Source organism: Crassostrea angulata, chromosome 3 (assembly GCF_025612915.1).
Source record: "Crassostrea angulata isolate pt1a10 chromosome 3, ASM2561291v2, whole genome shotgun sequence".
NCBI classification, from domain to species: domain Eukaryota; kingdom Metazoa; phylum Mollusca; class Bivalvia; order Ostreida; family Ostreidae; genus Magallana; species Magallana angulata.
Window position 1 is genome coordinate 663918 of NC_069113.1, and position 23775 is coordinate 687692.

The 23775-nt window shown below is 35.4% G+C and overlaps 2 protein-coding genes across 9 annotated transcripts in view; one reads left to right on the top strand and one right to left on the bottom strand.

The window, feature by feature from the left end:
* On the bottom strand, positions 1 to 14718 carry LOC128175736 (neuronal acetylcholine receptor subunit alpha-9-like). Of its 4 annotated transcripts, none has more exons than XM_052841561.1 (7): positions 14346 to 14718; positions 7864 to 7960; positions 5220 to 5383; positions 3982 to 4026; positions 3690 to 3799; positions 1938 to 2473; positions 1 to 1023 (listed from the first exon to the last, which is right to left on the bottom strand). In XM_052841561.1, the coding sequence occupies exons 2-7, from the start codon at positions 7925 to 7927 to the stop codon at positions 437 to 439; spliced, it is 1506 nt and encodes a 501-aa protein (XP_052697521.1). In that variant the 5' UTR covers positions 7928 to 7960; positions 14346 to 14718; the 3' UTR covers positions 1 to 436. The 4 variants fall into 4 exon arrangements, with proteins under 4 accessions (XP_052697521.1, XP_052697519.1, XP_052697523.1 ...); XM_052841559.1 differs by lacking the exon at positions 14346 to 14718 and adding an exon at positions 11679 to 11846; XM_052841563.1 differs by lacking the exon at positions 14346 to 14718 and adding an exon at positions 10276 to 10355.
* LOC128175738 (neuronal acetylcholine receptor subunit alpha-10-like) overlaps positions 8287 to 23775 on the top strand; it is a 27187-nt gene continuing 11698 nt past the window's right edge. The window contains exons 1-2 of one of the 5 annotated variants that reach the window (XM_052841570.1): positions 8287 to 8306; positions 16741 to 17009. The gene's annotated coding sequence lies outside the window, so the exon portion shown is untranslated. Of the gene's footprint in view, positions 8307 to 11976; positions 12455 to 16740; positions 17010 to 21269; positions 21401 to 23775 lie in introns of those variants that run through there. The other 4 variants (XM_052841565.1, XM_052841568.1, XM_052841567.1 and 1 more) reach the window with 4 other exon arrangements.

Sequence of the window (23775 nt, forward strand, 5' to 3'; positions counted from 1 at the left end):
TTAGTATGAAATTGTTTATTCGCATATGCAAAGAATTTATTGTCTTATACATATCTGATAGCATAAATATGTTTATCCAATACACATCCACTATGTGTGAATAACTTTGGCGGAATGCGACACATCTCGTGGAATGCGATACATCTCGTGGAATCTCGCCTTGATGGTTTTGTAGAATCAGCTTGGACCACAATTAATTAGAACCATGACACTCCGACTAATATGTGATCAGTACAAACAACGAATCGGCAGTAATAGTTTATACGATGAATATGGAAGTTCTAATACATACATGCAGTAGGGGTAGCAATGCAGTAACAGTTCACAGTTCATTTATGACGTCACGCATCTTTGACAACATCGCTGGAACCTTATCTTTGACAGGTTATTGTCACCGCTATCAAATGGGCTTGATGAAACTGGCCAATACTAGATGTCAAGTAGCAACGATGTCCCCGTGGTTGTCATAGGGCCGGATAGAGGGAATCACCACCAATAGGATGATTGTTGAAAACAATGTACCGAAGATAAACAGCCAGAACAGACACCTGTCGATCACCTCGGCGGCCTCCATCCAGCGCTTACAAACTAGGTCACTCCTCTCCTTCTCCTCCTCCTTGTCCACCAACATCTGGAGCCGCGCCAGGATCTCCCTGGTCACCCATGAGTCGTTACACACCCCCATCTCCCCCTGCACGTGTTCCGTACTGTTGCCATGCATCTCGCATTTCTGTTTTGTGCTGTTGTTTTCATAATCTATTAGAGCACACCCCGAGTCGTTGGAGAAGGTCGTGTGCATCTGATAATACTTTTCCTTTCCGTGCCTATCGTCCACGGTTCCACAGTCTGCCGTCGTAACGTACGCCAGTTTCATACAATTGATTTTAGCACAAACTATGATTAATTTGCGTAACCACCTGGGTAGATCCACCTCTTTGAATCCCCGTAAATTGATGTTTGACGTCACGACGGCCATGATGACGGAAAATGACGTCAGAGCCATAACTGTGGTAAGATATATACCTGTCGAAAGTTGAATTAATAAAAAAATTTATAATGTATTTTAAATTTTCTAACGTAAATATACACAAGCTTGGATCATGCATAAACATATCACGATATGTACATTCACCGCTCAGAGATCCTCTCCATGTAAACGGCTGTGGCATTGACAAATGAAGAAAGAGATAATTCGCATGATTTAACAATGTGGTTGTAAGCGATTGATAACAGATCAGAATGAATCAGAAATTCTACAGTAACACGGACAAGTATAAAACTATTTGATTAATTAAACGCCCATAAAACAATTGCCTCGCAAATTCAAAACCAAGATGGATGGACGAACTGTTCGTGCTAGATGGATGGTAGTTTGCAATAACAGTAGCTGACGTTACAATCAATCTGTGGGCCGGCAGCCAATCTGGCAGACCAGATCTAAGATCAGAGGATGCCTCCAGCTCAAAGACAATATGTAATTATTTGTGTCAAAATATTTGGTTTGGAGCACCGAGCGCACACAGCTCGAAATTATAAAGATATTATCAGGATACTCCGCGAAAGAAAGTCTCCGCTAAACCTATACATACTCATTTGAGTAACCAAAATTATTTTGCGGTATATATTTTATAAATGCTTTTTAAAAAGTTGTTGTCCCTAATGAGTACATAAAGTGCAAAAACCTTTTTATTCTGAATTTAAAAAAAAAATAGATGGATTAATATGGCAATAAGCACTAATTTTAAAAGAAAAAATATAATTAATTTGAATAACCAATCAACTGTTTTCATATATCTAAAGGGAAAACATTTCAATGTTTACAGGATGCGATATGTTTATTACATTGTAGATGTGCGATTTTACTTTACTAATGAATAAGAAGGAGTTAAGAATTTTAATAGCAGGCTTTTTATAACACCCCTGTAAAGCAGTCGTACCTATGAGCGGAACAAAGTTGGAGGTGGCGGGCATGTTCTCTGCAATGAGGAGCATGAAGACAGAGAAGGCCAGCAGCACGGTCAGTCCCAGGGACACCTTCTCCCCGCTCTCGGGGCGGATCCAGAACCCCACCATCGTCAGAATGGACAGCATCACACACGGGATGATCACGTTGTACGTGTAATACAGCGTGCGTCGCTTCAGGTGAATCCAAAACGTCACATCCGGGAACATCTCCGAGCAGCATGGGTACCGGATGTTGTGACGTATGGATTTAACACTGAGAAGTTCCCACTCCCCGTTACGTACAAAGTTCGTGAGATCCACCCCTTTTGTCGTGTTGAAGACATCGACTTGAGACCCGTCGTAGGCCCAGCTGCCAAACTTCATCTTACAGAGCTGGTCATCGAACGGATAGTATGTAATGTCAATCTCACACGTGCTGCGGAACTTGACGATGGGCGGCCAGAACACCGTGCCGTCATAGGAGACCATGGCCAGCGCCTCCATGTACCCCCCGGTGTAATCCTCGGCGCTGAAAAACACAGGGGTTAACTATTAAACATTATTAAACATTTCAATTTATGACACGCAAGAAGCAAGTACTTCTTTTGGTTTTAACCTTAAGCACTTAAAATTCTCTACATAATAATCTTATTTTGCAGCAAAGTTAAAAAGCAGTGATAGTTTTCGGATAAACCTCTCCCAATGTTCATGTAGATGAAATATAGAGGTTATCTTTTTTTTATAAAAAAAATTCAAGAAATACAAACGATATCTATAAATCATGTACGTTTCAGCCTTTGGAGGAAATCCCTGAAAATTTCAATTTTAACTGCTTTGCATAAATATCGCTTGATCTCAGGGTATGCTCACCAGAGTACGGCATCGAGCAACCAGATGTTGTTACATGGAATCCCTGACATTCATTGAGTGTACTCACCTGTTGTAGAGTACGATCTCAGGTAACCAGAAATTGTTACATGTATAGGGAATTCCCGATACTCATTGAGTGTACTCACCTGTTGTAGAGTACGATCTCAGGTAGCTAGATGTTGTTACATAGGATCACCAGGACTGTTACCTGGAATCCCTGACACTCACTGAGTGTACTCACCTGTTGTAGAGTACGATCTCAGGTAGCCAGATGTTGTTACATAGGATCATCAGGACTGTTACCTGGAATCCCTGACACTCACTGAGTGTACTCACCTGTTGTAGAGTACGATCTCAGGTAGCCAGATGTTGTTACATAGGATCATCAGGACTGTTACCTGGAATCCCTGACACTCACTGAGTGTACTCACCTGTTGTAGAGTACGATCTCAGGTAGCAAGATGTTGTTACATAGGATCATTAGGACTGTTATTTGGAATCAATGACACTCACTGAGTGTACTCACCTGTTGTAGAGTACGATCTCAGGTAGGCAGATGTTACATGGAATACGATCTCAGGTAGCTAGATGTTGTTACATAGGATCATTAGGACTGTTATTTGGAATCAATGACACTCACTGAGTGTACTCACCTGTTGTAGAGTACGATCTCAGGTAGGCAGATGTTACATGGAATACGATCTCAGGTAGCTAGATGTTGTTACATAGGATCATTAGGACTGTTATTTGGAATCCCTGACACTCACTGAGTGTACTCACCTGTTGTAGAGTACGATCTCAGGTAGCTAGATGTTGTTACATAGGATCATCAGGACTGTTACCTGGAATCCCTGACACTCATTGAGTGTACTCACCTGTTGTAGAGGACAATGTCGGGTAGCCAGATGTTGTTACACGGGATCCTCAGGACGGTCAGATTGTTGTAGTGGGCGGGGTCCCAGCCAAGCTTCTCGTCCTTCCAGCTCTTAAAGATACAGGAGAACCATCAGTATTCACCTCTCTCTCTCTCTCTCTCTCTCTCTCTCTCTCTCTCTCTCTCTCTCTCTGCTTTTTATAATCTGTCAGTCACTGGAAGTAGCTTATTGCATTGTTTTTGTGAAATGTTTGTATGTGTGCCTTGTTCATTTTATAAAATGGATTCGTTACCTGATCCAACCAAATATTGGTAGTAAGCACTTGATTTTTTTCCTCCTAGAAAGAAAAAGATAACATAGAGCAGTGTAATTAAGCACAAACTCTAGTGTCCATTATTAAGGAGTTTTAGTGATGAAAACGTATGCATTGATGTTTATTATTAGATTGGCATATACATGTAGTTCTGTTAACTATAGTAGCATATATAAGCTGTGCATGATGACTTTAGTACATATCAGTTTTGTTAATATCACTAATTTCTATCCAAACATCTAAATTGCATTCAGTTTTGTTGCATGCATTAAATGCATTACATTTGTATATATTCTTCCTAGCATGTTGTGGAAACTTGTTTGCATTAAATACATATCCGGCCGGGGTAATGTATATCTATAAAGATGTCAGATTTAGAGCCACCAGCCCAAAATATTCCTGGCTATATCTGACAGATATATGGTAACTGAAGCATTAACAGCTGCAATGAAGTTACTTTGGTATACTTTTAACCAAATCAAAATAGTAAACGATATACGGAAACAAAGATATCTATATCTGATGTGTCCAGAAATGGAGAAGCCATTTTGAGTAATGTAAACTAGATGAACCCATTAAGATGAGAGTCCATTTGCTTTAACTGAATCAACAAAAGATGTATAGAAACGGGTCACGATCAACGAAATCTCGACTGGATACGTCATAGTCCCACCTTTTTACTTCTTTCAGTCGCACGGTTTTGCCTTTAATATCGTTTTTCGTGCATTGAACATTTCTTCATACAAAATTAATTTCTATCATATTTGTCACGTGATGGGAACACGAAGTCTTGTTTCACCGGAAGTAACAGGAAAACCTATCAAATACCCTCCTCTGACTTTCACAAGTACGAAGTCGAATTGAATTAAACTTGAATGATAAGACTGTATAATAGTTTCTGAAATGGAAATGGGATTAATTATTCCGGCTCCCGATCTCTGTCTATTAAATAAAATTCTGATCCGATCGGGCTCGAGATTAACCAGACGAAGCACGTGTTATATATTAACGTAGAATTTGAGACGACTTTCACTGCTTTTATGAAAAGATATACAGGAAGTCGATCATGATTCATTGTTCTAAAAGTGCAAATGTGTTATGTAACTCAAACCTTACAGAGTGTCGTTATTGTTATTTGTAGCCAACAAGCTTCTTGTATAGAGGCGAGTTTTATTGGTGAGTACTGGGCCGTGGTTCTATAATAAGTCTGTACTGACCACATCAAAGATCTGGGTGAGGGAGATACTGATGTTGACGTTGACAGGGTGGGAGGCGTTATAGACCGGTCGTGTGTTCCTATCGTAGTTACGTAACAGCTCCTTGTACAACCTCTGCTCGTCTGTCAGCCGGACCCGGGGGTCGTCCGTACCCACCGCATCAGCTGTAAAATAACAAGTCTCTGTTACAGGTACAGATGTAAAAACTAAGTGTCTGGTACGGATACATGTCTAAAACTGTGCATGTCTAAAACTAGGTGTCTGTAAGAGATACATACCTAAACCTACACGTCTAAAACTAGGTATTTAATACACTCAGGTAAACGTCTTAAACTAAGTGTCTATTAGAGATACAGGCCTAAACCTACATGTCTAAAACTAGATGTCTGTTAGAGATACTTGCCTAAACCTACACGTCTAAAACTAGGTATTTAATACAGGTAAAGGTCTAAAACTAGGTGTCTGTTAGATATAAAAGCCTTAAACTACACATGTTCAAAACTAGGTGTCTAATACATGTACATCTCTCAAACTCTGTGTAACCTTCAGATACAAGTCTAAAGCTTTGTGTCTAGTACAGGTACTTGTCTAAAGTTACAGGTATCTATCTATCTATCTATCTATCTATCTATCTATCTATCTATCTATCTATCTATCACAGGTACATGTCTAAAGTTGTGTGTCTATTACAGGTACAGGTCTAAAGTTACAGGTACATGTCTAAATATACATGTATATGTCAGGTAAATGTCTAAAGCTATGTGTCTGTTACAGGTACATGTCTAAATATACGTGTCTATTACAGGTAGATGTCCAAAAACTACGTGAATATTTCAGGTCAATGCCCAAAACTACGTGTCTATTACATGTAAATATTTAATTGTAAAACTGCACACCTTACTGTAAATACGGCGAGTATTTTAGACCTACATGTACACTGCAATAATCAATGCCAATCAATGGTACGTTCATTAGCTGACTCTCATTAATTGAAACATCAAAAGTAACCGCAATATTCTTCATGATAAGTAATGTTTTTTACTCTAGTGTCCAAAGCTCAATTAAGATGTAGCCATTTCTGAGAGAGGTTTATCAAGAGCCAAAGCTTTACATCTTCACAAACAAATCATCTTATCATATGAAGCCTCTGGAGCAAGCAAAGTAAGGCACATGTTTTCTAATTAGTAATTAAAACTATAAAACAAAAATATACAACTGTTTTTCTATTCATTTTTTTTCGAAAGAAATTAAAGATAAAAGCAATCTAATTATAGGTGCCTGTCTGCCCAATAGATGGATTGTTATATTTCACGATCACGTAGAAGAATTTTTTCTTAAACATCACGTGATAGTTTACATATGGCTTTGGTGTCCTGCACATAACGATGTAAATCAACCCTTGATAAAACAGATACTACGTACCAGTATCACTGGGGTCAAAGACATACCCCTTTATACAAGCATCGAGTTACATACAAAATGGTTTAAATCTCTGACGAAGTATACGCATGTATCTTTAGATCTGAAGGTACAGGTACAAATGTTACTTGTTCAATAAGTAAACAGTTACATATAGACAGATAACTTAATATATATGTAAGACAAGATAGTCCGCTTCCACCGACACTAAAAGTCACCAAAATTTTCAAATCACTCAACTCAGTCCACAACTCAAATCCTTACAAGAAAAGTGCATACATTTGAGGTAAAAACTCAGACTTGAGGATGAGTATTGACTTGGAAAAAGTTGGTGACGGTTGGACCTGATTAAAATGCAAACTGAAGGTAAAGTTCCGGAAAAGGTACTCAACTATTTCAAGTAAAGTTTTTATATAATTGATTTCTAACATTTCTATGAGTAAAAGAAGTGGAGAATTTCATTTTCAGCGACACACGAATCTTAATGCTTACGTGAGGGTCTACCCATCTCATTTAATGAAATAATAACCGCCAAGAGATTGACGAACATTGCAAGTGCAGCGATGAACCAAAAAATCTGTTCAATTATTTTGACATTGATAGCGACTTCTGAAGAAACCGAATGCCCTTGAAACTGTGCATATTGAATAACACTGGAACAGAGATCTATTTCTCTCTCTAAATGGTCCCTCGCCCCACACGCAAAGCACTTTTTGTGCTTTTAGTGCCACATTCCGAGCTCTTTGTGTGAATTTTGGCTCTGCTATTTCTTCTCGTTTTATTTGTAAAACCTTTTGCCAAAGATCATCTAAATAACTAAATAAATAAATGAATGTGATTACTTAAGTAAAGGTGTGTTTTCAAAACCATTGTATGATGCAATCACAATAAAGAACGGATATCTAGGATCGCCTCCGTTACTCTCTCTCTCTCTCTCTCTCTCTCTCTCTCTCTCTCTCTCTCTCTCTCTCTCTCTCTCTCTCTCTAAATGGAATTATATCAATGGTAAAAATATATTCTGTAAAAAAAAAACAGGAATTTTAAAAAAAAATTTTTGGCTAAATGATGAACAATTTTACAACATTTAAGAACAAAATACCGAAGAAGATTTCGGTTTTGTAGTAATTTTTGGGGTTGCATTGTAGTTTGAAATAAAATTCTTAAAAGGTTATGTTGTGTTATCTGTTTCTGAAAACACTCCCATAAAAAATCAAACAAACCTTACCTGATCTGACCAGAAATCCCAAGATGCAACAAAATGCACTGATCAACACAATCCGTGACGTCATCTTCGCCAGACATTCGGAAAGACCATGAGGAGTCTGAAACAGGTGAAAATTACACAGGTGTAAGTTATGCAGGTATTAAAGGTTGATTGGTTTCTGTGGACAGTGTAGAGAGTACTGAGCACACCTTGACACCGACAAATGTTCCAAACAGGTAACATGTCAAGGATGAGCCGAAACTTTTAGGTTTTTCACGCATCATTGAAATCATCCTATCTTAAAAGTATCAGCTTTCATTAAGAAGAGACGCCAAATTGTGCGTGATTTGTGAGGCGCACATTAAGTCCAGGTGACACTTCGGACCTGAGGGGTTGATGCTGTGTTTTGAGGGTAAATACACAGAGTTTGCTTGAGAGTGTTACAGTCACCAACATGCAGAAAGGTATGTGTAAAAAGGACATCATGTTGTATTCCTAACCTTTTGTTTAAACAAAAGATAAAGCATATTTCAAGATTAAAAAAACCCTTTTTGATGTATTTGGGTGGTCTTTGGAAGTATCCCAAGACTTGTAATCATTGCACGTGCTTGTAAAGTATGGACTTGGTTTAAAATTCTCTCTCTGTCTCTGTCTCTCTCTGTCTCTCTCTCTCTCTCTGAGTACTAAATTATGCTAATCATTAACTATTTTATAAGATGTGAACTTTTTTTCACAACATGTATATGAGTTCGAAATCGGAATTTGTTACCTTATTTTACTTAAGGTATGTATTTTTACTTATAATAATCATTAAACAGATATTATTTTTTCCTTTCAAACGTAAAGTGAACAAAACAATCTTAGACGATTATTGTATTGGTTCTTCGTCATTGTTTATCTTCAATTCTGTTTAAAAGAGTGTTTAAAAAAACGTTCAAGTGATAAGATACTTTAGAAAATGAATGTCTTGATCTGTTAAAAATAGTGATTATATAGAAAGTTAATATACTGAAAACAAGACTATCCTGTAACCAACCGCATGGGCGTGCGCCGTCCCTGTGATAGCAGATAGAAAACAGCCTTGTTTACAAAAACAACATCATTCGTGAGTTTATCTTAATTTATAGCAAAATCCAAACAGTCCAACTTCTATTTTGTTAAAACTCTTGTACAGGTCACTGTAGTTTAAGAAAACGAGAATTACCATTCACAAGATCAGTTAAGTTACAGTCTGACACTATTAAAGCTGTAGGTTTATGGTAAGGGTAAATGTCAGTTGTGCTGAATAGAGTTTTTTTTCTTGTTTTCAAATGGCAAAGAAAACTAATATAGTTTACCTTAAAAACTCTTACGAAGAACCGGAACAAGTAGATCTGATGTATAGGCGTTTATAGATTACTTTCTCTAGTCATCAAGAAATTTGAATTTTATTTTTTTTATCTTTGATGGCTTAATATATAAAAATAACTTCATAGCTTTAAGAAGCTCAAAACTGCAATTTTATTACGTCTCCATTACTATAGAAACGAATATCCTTATATACCTTTTTAAATTATTACTCTCTTTTCAACATCAATGGTATGAATGCATGTAAATTGAATATAAAGAAAATCGGTGACTGCTTTACGGGACAGGAATTTATTTATAAAAATGCATGTTCAAAGAATCGACCAAACTTTGTTATATAACAATGTCATGATGTAGGCAAACAGTTAACTTCAACAATTTCAATCAAAATATTGCATGTAGGCGTTATTTTTACGTCTTGCTTGAAAATTAAGGGAGCCTTTCATTTGACTTTCATAGAGATGGAGGCAATATGTATGGTGACATCTGTGATGTTTGCACATAACTGAAGGATCAAATAAACTTATTAACTTAATTTCCGCAAGGTTAACGGTGAAATCAGCATATTAACGACCCGATATGCATGTCTTAAAACTATTGAGATTTCAGTAATAACAAGAAACATATTGAGTTGCTAGAGTGTCTTTCTAAGGAAAGTTTGAAACGTAAGCAAATATGACGATTGATCATTGATCAAAATCAATAAATGGTCTCTGCAAACGCATCAAAAGCAACTCTTTACCGAGTTAAACTGTAAAGAAATAACGACTTATTAGAGACGGTACACATGCAGTATGCTTTTTTTTTTAATTATAACATGTGTAAAGCGTCCGTGATACATGTTCGCGCGCATACTATTTGATTTTCTTTGTCTGTTAATGTCACATACGAAATATAACATTACATAGCAAAATAATCTATAATCTTGTCTATCAAGAAAACTATGCTATTGCGTTTTTTCGCTGTATATTCTTGTAGTAAACTGGATTCTATGCATTTGATTTCCGTTTCAAAAATTTAACATATCTTATACAAACTGAGACTAAATTCGTTAGTCTAATGTCAAATGATAGAGAAAAATTTTACCTGTTGAAACTTCTTTCAAACGTCGCTCCTTGAGGGTAAGCTTATTCAACAGAGTGTTTAATGCGGACATGATACTGAAGACATTTCAGGAATATTTGACCGGATAATCCAATTCGCTTTTATAAGATTTATTTATCAAGATTTACCACGTGAGTGTGATCTTTTTTTTCAATGAATGCAGCATTTGCATTGATAAGCTGTCATATTAACCTACTTAATAATTAATTGAATTGAACTCGTGTCCATCACTTTAATAAAAAAAAACATGACTTTGTAAAATTGGATTTATTGAAGATGAAACGATAAGGCGAAACAGATGCGCATTTTCTTTATTTCTAGACCCTTAAGACGCAGGCCCAACAAAGGAGCAAGGTTCAATTTTTCAAACAAATAATTTTAATAAGTTTCTTTGTGGCATTCAAAGTAAAAGTGCGTGTATAGGGTCACAGCACTCGGCTCATGGGGCTGGATTTCAAAAACGAGAAAAAAAACGTGTTCACGTGAAGAGAGCCGCAACCAAAACTTCAATACAGAATTAATGAAGAGAGAAAAGGTCAAATTAAACATAGTTAGAATCAACAGAAACGTGGCTAGATACAACAAGTAGGAACTAATCGTTACTTGTACTGTTAAAAACGACCCACAAAACAGATAGAAACCACAGAAACTTAGAAACTCAACAAAGAAATAACAGTGGGAATACAATGATAGAAATCCTTCAAAAGAAGGAAGCAACAACATTAAAACTAACTTACACAGCGAAGTTTCTGCAAACTTTTAAAAAATACTATATCAAAGATGGAACGTTTTTTTCCTTACGCTAGAGAAACCGAAAGAACCGGTAACCAACGGATCTTAAACCATTTTGTTAATGGAAAGTATCGTCACCAAGAAAAAAGAAAAACACTAGCATATATCTTCTGTTAAAAATAAATATAGAGACTAAAAGCACTCAACGAACACGCTACAAGTCTGATAATTAGATTCAGGTCTGATATTGTAAAGTTTGGGCTTTGGTTTACCTTTGTTAAGTTCAGACAGGCATGAAACTTGTGTACCCAAAGTACAGAACTCTTAATATTTTATTTCTGTTCAAATGTACAAGTACATGAAAATGCTTGGTTAATAAATTCCATTTGAATCTCTACCTATCTGCAAAATTAGCGGCAGTCTTAATGTACTAAAAAGTACTAGAACTGATGGAGAAGGGTTATGATGTACAAATAAAACAACTTAACGTACATTTTCTATACTTTACAATTACTGTACCAGGCCTACTTACTAGAAACGATTTTTTTAAATGAATATTTAAATAAACAACAAGTGTTATTCGATACTAACATGTTTTAAAAGTCAGACATGACTAACTTGACTGCGCGATGATAAGTACCTGTATATCTTACCTGTAAGGTGGGTCTGGGCAATGAGGGGACACAGTCATACATGCTGAACGGGATACTAAACAATGCCTTACGTAAATACAGGTCGCGGTCAGCAGTGCGTGTCAGAGTCGGATCGAGATACTGATCTGTACAGACGATTGGATGATTAGCCATTCAGATGTTTTATTTACGTCTAAAAAACATACGTAAGGAAGGCAGAACGAGAAGCATTCAACGATAATTACAGAACCTTTAGGATTTAAATCTCCGCTAAATGGTTTATAAAAAATGTCCATAATTGCACTGTTAACTGTAATTAAACTGTTATCAGTTTTTGCGATAGGGCACGATAGCTAGATTTTCTCATCTAGAAACTAATTCAATTGGCAAATAAGTTTACAAAAAAGTTCTAGCATAAATGAATAGACTGTTTATTTTCTTACTGAGCTAAAAGACTCTACACAAGAAGGAGGGAACCGAATGACAAAAAGAAATTAATAAGAGGCAGGCTATATAACGGTAACAGCCGATATCGAACTGGTTTAGGATATAGGAAGTGGAGAGATTAGGAAAATAATGATAGGACAGTGGTTCGGGATAAAATCAGGAAGTGGTAACGGACAACGGACTGCTTTTCATTTTAAACGACGGTAGCTGAGGATAAGGGTTAGGTATTCGAGACAAAAATTAGGGTACAGAAAGTGGTTAAGGATACAGGAAGTGGTTAAGGATACAGGAAGTGGATAAGGATACAGGAAGTGGTTGATGATATAGGACGGTACCATCAGGAAATGTAGGTAGGAAAACTAGATGTTAGCAACAAGCGCTGAATAGAACGTGGCTTAATCTTGGCGTTTGACAAGAGCCAGAACATATTTACACGTACTATAGGATTTCGTGATATCTATGATGTTTACAGGGTACAGGATGACATTACATTGCTCGGTATTGAGATGAAGTTAATTCCCCTCGATCCCTTCCTACTCTCTCTCTCTCTCTCTCTCTCTCTCTCTCTCTCTCTCTCTCTCTCTCTCTCTCTCTCTCTCTCTCTCAATCAGCATCAAGAATTGGAACAGTAGTCTGTCGGTGATTGCAAATAAATCAAAGAGTGACTAAACAGACTTATACTTATAATCACGTTCTAAAGAAATTAATAAAGTATCACAAAAATTAATTAAGTATTCCATGGTCCCGACCGTCCACTCTCCTATGATATTTCTTTATCATTGAACATATCAAGGTATACCCTTAGTTTTTTTTTTTTAATAAGGCGGCAGGTAACTTTGCTGATGTAGTCAAAATAAGAATTACCAAAACACAAAAATGACAATAATTTTTGTAAAAAAAAACAACCCATGAATTTAGTTATTTTTACCTAAATCTTGTGGTTTTGTGTGTTTAACATTTTTGAGATGACATGGATAAGATTTTATAAGAACAAGAGGTGACAATGAAATGAAAAAAATTGTTGACTAAACACTGGTCAAGTGGAAAGATAAATCTAGAACTATAGCCCTCGACCCCCGCCCTCGGTGCATCGTGACCAGTTAGACAAGACGTGTCTCGGGTCACCGTCTGGGGTTTAAATGAACCAGATTTTATGTTTAAACATATTACAGTTGATTAGTATCTGTACTTCCGCCGTAACGGTTTGACGGTCAGTGAGACTACCGGAAGTCATCGGAATCAGGTCATGAGTCTAACAATCACAAGGTTCTGGTGTTACATCCGTTATTTCTCAAATCTTTCAATTATAATTACAAAAATTGTGTTGTTCCTTACAAGTATAAAAAAGTAAAGTTTACTTTTAAACTGCTTAGATCTGTCAATAAATGCCATAAATCGAGCTTGGATTTAATTTGGATGTCACGTGTCACTGTTACCAACATAACCGTATCAATGTTGGAACCAATAGTTTTCTATTACCTTACACGAGTATCTTCAGTCCAATTTTGATCAGTCTCACAAAATAAGATGCTTAAAATCTAATTTAGAATGGTACAATGCCATATACAAAGTCGTTTTTTGCAATTCGCCTACGTAAACTTATTTTACTCGTATGATGAGCAGCTCTTAAATAATCTTTATTATAATTGGTCTATCATTGAATCCTTTTTGGTGAATATTAGATAAATCTCCTAGCTTGCATATGAACATACATAAGTTACAACTTTGTTTGGTTATAATTAACAAGTCGCTCGCAGAAACCTCAACTACCTTTCTCAAATCTCTCTTGTCTCTGTCTCTCTCGTAGAAAATTTCCTTACCAGAGAACTAAATACAATTGTTGATCAACAGAAATGACGTCAGATCATCCGTAAGTTCGAGTAAATATTGGTGAAAAATTCAATTTTCTATACAAATTTTTGTTTTAAATTTGACAATACGTCAACAGATTTATTTATCCATATCTTGATTTAAGTGAAGAAATTTACTGCAAACAAGAGACTGGATGGATACAAATGATTTCTAAATTATTAAAAAATGCAAACTGAGGAAATAACGATCAAAAAAATGAGGTACAGTGAACGCGTAAAACAGACTTTGAAAACAAACATTATAAAGTCATAAAACAAATACATAATTCATATGAATGCTTAAATCGCGTCTGGGGCATTCACCAAATGAAATTGCAAAGTCAGTACAAATTTCATTTTTATAAAAGATTTAAACTGAATAACTTCTTACCGTTAATTTGGTGCTTCTCTTGATTAAAAGCCTATAGAACGATGGTCCATCAACACAAAACGGCAGACAATCCAATACATTCTAAGAATTGGCCAATTGCTCAAAGAAGACCCAGAATGCCTGAGTTCATTACTGATCGTTAAGGAAAAGTATCATCAGCTCTAATATTATAGGTGATCTAAGCGGACTTGATGGTTCCGGGAGATGCAAAAAAGCAGTCAAGTGGAAAACTACTGTCGCTTAAGTCCGGATTATCCGGGAAACAGCTGATTGTTCGGAATGATCCGCTGTATTTCACATTAGCAGTCAGTAATTATAAATTGCCATCACTCTGAATCCTCTCTCTATACGCCCATCATTTACTCCCTGCTCATCCACAGGCATCACTGCAGACAGAGAAAGCGTCATTTGATGAATTAGAATTTTTGTTGTCTTAGATGATATCTGCCCTGACACACAGATTTTTTTACTTCGGGGTTTCGACTTAGTGAGTTTGTTAAGTTACTTCCCCTTACTAACTTTATAAATTCCTGCTTAGATTTTCGAAAAACAAAACATGCGTTCGGATTCCCCCAGAGTGGGATTTCGGCATGAATACTGAGGCAGAACGGCCAATATCTCAAACAAAAGATAACACATGTATTTCTTTCATATCAATTGAAACATGGTGGGGAATGATTGCATCTACCTGTTGTACTTTTGTTTTTTGGTTTTGTTTTCGTTCTTGCTTATAAACACATATATCTCACTTCGTATTGCACGACTGCGGGGGAGGCGGACAAAAATTGAAGGATCCCTAGATAATTTTCTCTAAATGATACCAACAAATGGTAGCATTAAATCAAAACAAAAGCTACCCTTATAACTGGCCGCTAAAAGAGAGCGGACTTTGGTTCAAAAGAATGAATGGCGTAAACAACACACGTTGTTGGTATTTGCCATCAAAACAGTGATATATTATCATAAGGGTTTTTATAAGAATCTGCATAAGACTGTGGCTAGTTGTTATTTTTTGTTTTTTGGATTTTTCTTTTCTATAGCCACTTGTAACTTCTGTTTGCCTTTTTGCGAGGTAGTCATTTGCCTCCTATTATTTTTCGACAACTTTTTCAGTCTAAGAATATGTTTAATCCCCTTTTATTTATTTTTTTATTCTTTAAGGGTTTCTTTTACCGAAAAAAAGATTATCTGTATTTGTATTAGATACTATGTTTTTTTAAATTAGTTTATTTGAGTGATACCAACTATAATGGTTGTATAGAGGTCTCATTTTGGTAATATTTTACACACATAGGTCCCTATCATTAATTCACTCAAATGGATGTCGTTTTATTTTCCTGATTAACAGAAATGTGTTTTAGTCCCCCATCATCCGTCTATTGTCAATCAATCTCCCCTTCAGATGTGGCTGACCTTTCACAATGGGTCTAAATCCAAAACCGGATTCGGATAATCAGAGATTTCAGATGCGCAAGAACTGTCTTTATAATAAGCATGCGCCGGGCGTGTGGCGTACACAAACAGCTAATGACATGCAAGGACCTCACGGCATTCACAGATCACGGTCCCTCTGCAAGCTATTGTCATTGTATGCTCAAATCTGGAAGGCCATCAAAAGAATTAAACATTATGAAATTCGGTGATTCGATAAAAAAAAACCCAACAATTCGAAAATTCTTCAATCTAAAACTAACCAATACCATCTCAGAAAAATTGGAAGTTATTTAGAAAGATTATAAAGTACAGCTATAAAAGTTTCAATGTGACATTTTCCAAATATGAAACTCCTTGGCCTAATAATTTCATATAAATTTTGTTCGTCTAAAGATTTATTGAATAAAAATAATAGATTTGAAAAGCTGTTAGAATAGATAAGGAGTAAAACTGTCCTGGTTTTGAGAACAGAAGTGTAAAATACGTATCGCAGTATACCATTGATATTTTTTAAAAAAATGCAAATAATTCCATTGACTTGTCATTATGTAGATCCTTCATACAAATTACAAACAAAGACCATCTGTCACCAGTTAGAAATATCAATGAATTAATTTAATATCATAGAACTATATACATAAAACATTGTACACCCCCCTTTAACCAGCAATGTTAAAGGTTATTGGTAAAAGGTACATATGTATACAAGACTTAATCATGGGGGCTGCCGAAGCTCACCTCCTACCAGATAAAATCCATTCATCGTTTATGAGATTAAAAATCCGGACAAATAAAATACAACATTCCGAAAAATTACACAAACAAGAAGGGAAAAAAAGAAGGCAACGCGTTGATAGACAGGAATTATTTTCTCAATAGCCTCAATGCTTTATAAACATCATGGCTTGTTTGTGATATGAAGGCTGTCATAACAGCGAACCTGTTTTTTTTTCAACTACAGGGTGATACTGAGTGGATCGCGAAATCCTTCGTACATCTGCTGAAAAAAGGTGATTTGGTCATCCGGGGACTTACCTTACACCTGTCTTCATCTTGGATCAGGTACAAACTTTGTTTACCTTAATTACGGAATACCTCATTAACAGTGAGGCCCAACATCCGGTGCAGATTTGGATGACAGAAGAACGTGTCTTATATCGCCTACCATTGGGTGATTAAATCGATGTCGGGTTAGACGGGTTTATCGGATTAGACAGGTTGTCAACTTAGGTAATGTCAATGAAACGATACTTAGTTTAATTGTAGAATTCGAACTGTCAGCTGAAACAACAGATATCGGAATAAGATATTCCGGGTTTTATTTCTTTTTCATTTGCTTTATAAATATTCTTACTTATATTATGGGTGTATCATATGATATTAGCTAAAGCATCGGTTATTAACCTTTTTCTGAATTATCGAAATGTCTTTTTACAATAATATAAAAAAGAAGAACTTCTAGTGTGCAGGCTTTCCTAACAATTAAAAGCATTCTTCTTCTAGCAATAATGTTTACAGTATAAACATTTAGAATAAGAATTCCATGGTTGGACGGTGCTATGGATACATGTATTTTATGTAGGGTTACTACAATCACATCGTATAAAACTAAAGCATCGTAATACAGACGACATTTACTACCTCTTGTCCATTTTCCCGGTAGCGAGGCTTACTTTTTAATTGCGTTTGTCAAATTAAGAGCTAAGTATTTTTACAAGTTTTTATTTAATTTGCCCTTGCAGTGACCAAATTCGTGTAACATTTTTATCTAAAAAAGTAAATTTAATACTTGACCAACGTTTTGAAGATTCTGAAAGTTTATTTTATTAAATACAAATGAATTGTATAGTGAACAAAACAATTCTGAAATTTGGCAAACATTTGGTGTCCCGTCGTGTTGTTAACCTTGTGGACAACAGAGAGACCTTCCGGAAGTCCCGCCAAGATTTTTTTTTGTGCTTTATCTTTGGAGATATAATTGCAATAATTAAAACAAAGCTAAAAGTGGTTTTTAATTCTTTGAGTTTGTGTTATAAAGAGTAGACAATTAGTCCTTCTTATGGAATATATGCTTGTACAATTTATGAGAAACTCAGAAAATCAAGGAACGTCTTTACAAATAAGATCGAAATTTAAAACCAACACGTACGTGTGTAACATCCCGCAGCAAACTGTTTACTCTGGTCTTATTAGTTAAGTAGTCTATCAAATACCTGAAGCGGAAAATTCTCACCGGCTGATGAGGCGAACGATTATGGAAATAATAACTATTTATTTGTATTTGTCTGGGCGTTTTATAGGTGTGTTATTGTTCCGTTGTCTTGTGGTGGCGACAGATGGCGTGACAGGCGTCCCCCGGCACAGCTTCCGCTGCCGGTCGATTGCCCGGATTAAGTGGACCCTGCGACCTTCCGTGGACCTCTATATACGTAAGTGTCCGTTTCTTCTTCTATCTCTGTAAACGATGGCGCGGATGCGGGGTTAAAGTACAGCCTTGTGTCGTTAATCTATTTGCTAAGTGAATAGAGCCACTAACAACTCTCTTAGAGCGTTGATACCAATCATGATTGATTTGCAGGAATAATAGTTTTTAATTGTTATTAAAACAAATTGAAATAAAATATATTTAAGTTCAGTAGGAAATATATTAATTAATCGTCATAGAGGTAAAATTTAAGAATTTTTTGTTTTGATTTTTGGTCATAGTGATTGTTTCTCAAAGTGATTACAACAAGGATTTTCTATATTGGGGTTTCAAATATGAATGCCAATTTATTAACTTTGAAAAATGTAACTAAAGGTTTCTCTGATCTAATGTATCAAGTTTTACGAGCTATGAAATTTTTTTCTCCATATATTGGTGTTTCCGGTCTTAGATCCGGTGTTGTATAGCAGTTTTTCCCCCCGGAAAACCTACTATATAGTAGCCTTTCCCCCCGGGGAGAAAAGCTACTATATAGTAGCTTTTCCCCCATAGTAGGGTTTCTCCCTTACGTTTTTGGTTCAGATTTTATGAAAAATATTTATGGAAATCCAGTAAGGATTAAAATCAATGTTTCTACACTCTCAGGTTGCATACATGTTTATCTGCATTCATTTGTACAGGTTAAGTTTCGTTTTGCCGATTTATTATTTTTAAAGACAATGCTGAAAGTTGAACATGTGTGTAATGGAATTACACATAGAACTTAATTTAGGTAATTTATTGAAAAAAGTTTTACACGTTATACACTTATATGCATAATTCTGTGTTCTGAGATTGTATTAAGCGTTTTAAGAAGTTTGTCTGTTTGTGAAAATTTCATCCAGGCTTAACCTCTGTTTTAGAGAAATTTTGTTTCCGATGTTTCAGAGCCCGATTTTTAAAATCCTATTATAATAATTTTAGTGTATGTTCTTTAGTGTCCAATGTCTCATAAACTAGAGATGACTATATCACCATATTTTGATAGTGGCAGTGGTTTACCACTTGAAGATGACTCTGAAAATTCCAGCCCTCAGGGTAGGGGCCCTTGATGTTTCAGGGCCCGATGTTTAAAACCCCATTATAATGACTGAATAGTGTTCTATAAGTGGGGACCCGAATCTCAAATTCTAGAGATGACCAATTAACCATATTTTCACAGTGATATTAATATACCACTAGTATAGGACACCGACAATTTAAGCCCCCATGCAGGGTAGGAGCCTTTGTTGTTTTCGAGCCCGATGTTTGAAATCCAATTATAAAGAATATGTATTTTTTAGGGCCCCATATCTCAAAAACTATAGATGACCATATGAACATATTTTAACGGTCATTTATATGTAAAAACATCATTTAAAAATACATAATCACTCATATGGTTCTTTATCAAAATGATTGAAAATTACTTTTAATTCTGCTGCTTTTTTTTTATTTTCGAACAAATTTTTTTAAAAAGGTACGCGGGTAAAATTCAATTTTCTTCAAAACATTTAATCAATTCATAAGATGACTAATGGTAGAATAAATAATTAGATACATAAATCAATGAACTTTTATTCATAAAAGGAGAAACCGAAAATCAAAAATAAATAACCAACCTAAGCGCATATACGACTTTTTTGCTTGTTAGTTGATAAGAAGAACAAGCTTATATTTTAAAAAAAAGTCAGCTCATCACAATATATGTGTTGGTTGTTTTTTGGGGGGTTTCTGTTTGGTTTTTTTAATTACCCTTGTTTAGTTGTTCGAAGAAATAATATGGTACACAAGTAAATCTTTATTGTAAAAATATGAAACAAACAGTATAAACTTTTTAGGTAATTGAATCGTATATCTTGATTTATATGGCATCGTTTTCAAAATTGTATATTTATAAATCACGTAGCAAACTAAAACGTGGAAAAATTAGCAAATAGTGAGTGACAATATAAACATAAAGTTAGTTCAGACTCCATTTCACATTTTCCAAAGTAACATGCAAAGATACCGACATTGTTCTGGTTGTGAAGACATTTCATTGTTTTTTAAAATGTTTACATCATAATATCACGCGTTTCGTAGAAATGTGCTTAAACATATGAAAATGCGTAACTTTAAAACGAAATGGTAAACATTAACTTTACACATGCTTTTAATACAAAATTAAAATACCCCTTACTTATGATTTAGAACCCCATCACTCAAAGTAAAACTAAAACATTTCATTTTTTCATCATATCATTGCATCCTGTCTCCCGTTTGATATTTAGAAGAAGAAATATATAATTGTTTTTAAGATCGTCAATTCTAACGGTATTAATTTAAAATTGATAGTCTTTTGGACGAAGGGAGTAATACATTTCCACTTTTTATTCCCTTCCTCTACAAAATTAAGTCAGGATTGGTCAGTTAGTTCCCTGGGAGAAGCTTATACATTGATGGTAATACATTGGAAAATTTTAACTCCAAACTGGCGTATTTTCACTCAAATGTGTTCTCACGTGTTCATAAAGTCGAAGTGAAAACTGTAGATAAGCATCGATTAGATGAAAAAGATTGGAGGTATTCCGTGTAAAAGGTGTTCCAAAAAAGTGTGAGAACAGGTGAAATAAACGATGATGACACATGAATGTTATGAAGGCGCATGCTTTATTTCATATTTGGGGTTGAAAAACCATGTATTTTATTCTGTGTTTAAATGCCATAATTATCCTTTTTTGTGAGAAATTTATATCATATCAGTTATTGCAAATTATTGTCACGAATGGTCCGCAATAAACATGGCCGGAAAGTAAAAATGGGGGAAAATCCACTATATAGTAGGTTTTCCGTCGGGGTAATCCGGCTATAAAAAGGGGGAAAGCCCACTATATAGTCAGCTTTCCGTGGGGGAAGAACTGCTATATAGCCATTTTTCCGGGGGGAAGAACTGCTATATAGCCATTTTTCCGGGGGGGAAGATGGCTAGGGGGAAAAGGCACTATATAACACCGGAACAAAGTTGTGTCTTCCTCAAATTAAAGAAAAGAACTCCTCCAATTTTTTCTAGGTTACGAAGTAAGATTTGAAGCGGTTTGGTTTGGGCCCCCACTTTACTCTGGATAGTTTCTCTTAATGTTAAGTATATGGTTAAACCTTACCCTAGATAAAGTCTAACACCAGGGAACAAAGAATGGTAAGCTCTGTATATTGCTTCCAACTCTACGACAGACACTCATGAATGGTCAATGGTTGATCATTTAAAAATAAAAAATTTGTTCAAGATCTTGACCATGCCTCTCTTGAATAAATTGTTCAAGTTAATATCTTACAGAATATATATATATATATATATATATATATATATATATATATATATATATATATATATATATATATATATATATATATATATATATATATATATATATATATATATATATATTATTTTTTCACCCAGATTTTTTAACAAAGATACTTCCTATATTCACGTTAAAATTCAAATGTTCACACGTTCCTATTTCTTGTTCTTTACGCGTTAAAACACTATTTTGATACAGGAGATTGTTTGCTGCTGTATTCAGTATAAAAGTAACGTTTTTTAATATACACTTTGTTGCAATCAATGTGTTATCGTTCAATAAACATCTGTTTCATTCCATAAAATTAAAATATGTTTGGTAAATATCGTTAGCAGCCATGCTACAGATCTGGAGGCGGAAGGGGATGGATGTACTACAAATTATTTGTTTTCTTCATTAATTCCTCTTTGCCCGGATTTCTCTTAACTTTAGCATATTTATTTACAATGATTTATTGATTATTGCTTGTGGTACAACAGTGGAATTAAAAGTGTTGCCAGAAACGACTTGTAGAATTAGTCTAATTTTTTTAGAACCAGCGTAGTCCTAAAGAACCTATAATTGACCAAGAGTGATTATTTAATGATGATTTAGTGATTTAAAATCAGAATTATTGCAACCATGGTTTGACTCCTTAAGACTTTAATGGAATTTCAGAAGTTTATTTTTTTTGTTTTTGAGTAAACTTCCACAACAGTGTTTTAAATAAAATCATAATTTTACCAAAACAAAATCTTCTTCTCTGGAAAATTCTTCTTTCTCGTGATCTACGTTTTGTTTCGTTTTGTTTTTGAGAAATTAAAAACCCGATTTACCAAAGAACGATTCGATTTTGTCTTTACTTTTGCAAAAACTCTGTCTCATAATTGAGCTGTGAGGCAAAGTATGACAGGATTCTCAATATATTTGTGTGCATCTTCTGTAATTCCATTTCTGTCTCCAATGCACTACACGCTATCTGAAATACCCCCCCCCCCCCTCCCTGTATCATCAATCACGGAACAATGAGAGTTTTCCCAGCATCAATCTAGACCTTCATTCATAGCCATCCCATCATATCAGTAATAAAGGATTTCATCATTCTCGGTGGTTCCTTGTTAGAATAATTTACTGCAATAACATCAAAGCTTGAATCCTATGGGTCTATGGTTTTTGTTGAATTTTGCAAGAATTGAGACACAATTATTTAATCAAATGCGCCTTTTAGATTATAATTGATTTTGTCATGTAGGAAACGAATAAAACGGTTGCTAAATATAACTGAAATGATTGTGAAAGAAAACGTGACCTGTGGGTAGTGCTTTGGTGGTGCTTTTACCACCTTGTGGTTTGTTGGTGCTTTAACCACCGTGTGGTTTGGTGGTGCTTTAACCACCTTGTGGTTTGGTGGTGCTTTAACCACCTTACTTAGGACGTTTTTGATGAGATTGACAAAGACTATTGTTCTACAGTTAGATTAGGACTCCTCTGTCTATCAGGGATTCTGTTTTGCGGAATTGATCTAGCTTTTTGGCGATGATAGACCTACCTAGTGCTATGGTAATCTGATTGGAGATGTCAGATCAACCGAGATCTCGCGAGAATTGTGGCGTAGTTTTGTATCGTAGTTCTTGAAGGTAACATGCTTATTTCTTGTAGAAGAAGGCAAAAATCCCCCTCCGGAATATTATCATTCACTCTCAATCAAAACACTGGAAATTACCCACACCCTAGGGATGTTGTTGTCAATGGAAATGTTTCTTTATTCTTAACACTCCACATATCTTACAAAGTAATCCTCAATTTGCAGTATTCAATTTATAAATTACGCATGTTCGAAATGAGAGGTCGAAACAGTTTTTCTCAGGCAATTTTACTCGTTTTACAATTAAGACATTTTTATTCCACTAACTGACTTAGTTATTTTTAACAGTGAAAGACTTTAATCTTGCAATATAATGTTGAATGTGAACTTGATGAAAATCTCCAATGCCCGGTGTGATGTGATTGCTTTTGAAAGTTATTTGCACTTTTATTAGATAAGGTAGTGACAAAACGAGTCCATCACTAAGGTATTTGTAAATAGTCCGTTTTTGTTTTAGTTTTTGTCCCAAGTAACTCTTGCATTTGAACTAAAAATGAGAACTTTTGAGGGGAAATTAACCCCATCCCACCCCACCCCCAATAAAGGACAAATACCTTGCAAGTTCTTAAGTACAATAAGCTTTTC

What these genes read in the sequence shown, in the direction of transcription:
- LOC128175736 (XM_052841559.1), bottom strand. Translation starts at nt 11,831, where the DNA reads ATGGCTAATCATCCAATCGTCTGTACAGATCAGTATCTCGATCCGACT. An exon ending in CCAATATTTGGTTGGATCAG is followed by an intron (nt 3,800 to 3,981) that starts GTAACGAATCCA and finishes TGTATCTTTAAG; the next exon opens with AGCTGGAAGGACGAGAAGCT. An exon ending in GACATTGTCCTCTACAACAG is followed by an intron (nt 2,474 to 3,689) that starts GTGAGTACACTC and finishes TGTGTTTTTCAG; the next exon opens with CGCCGAGGATTACACCGGGG.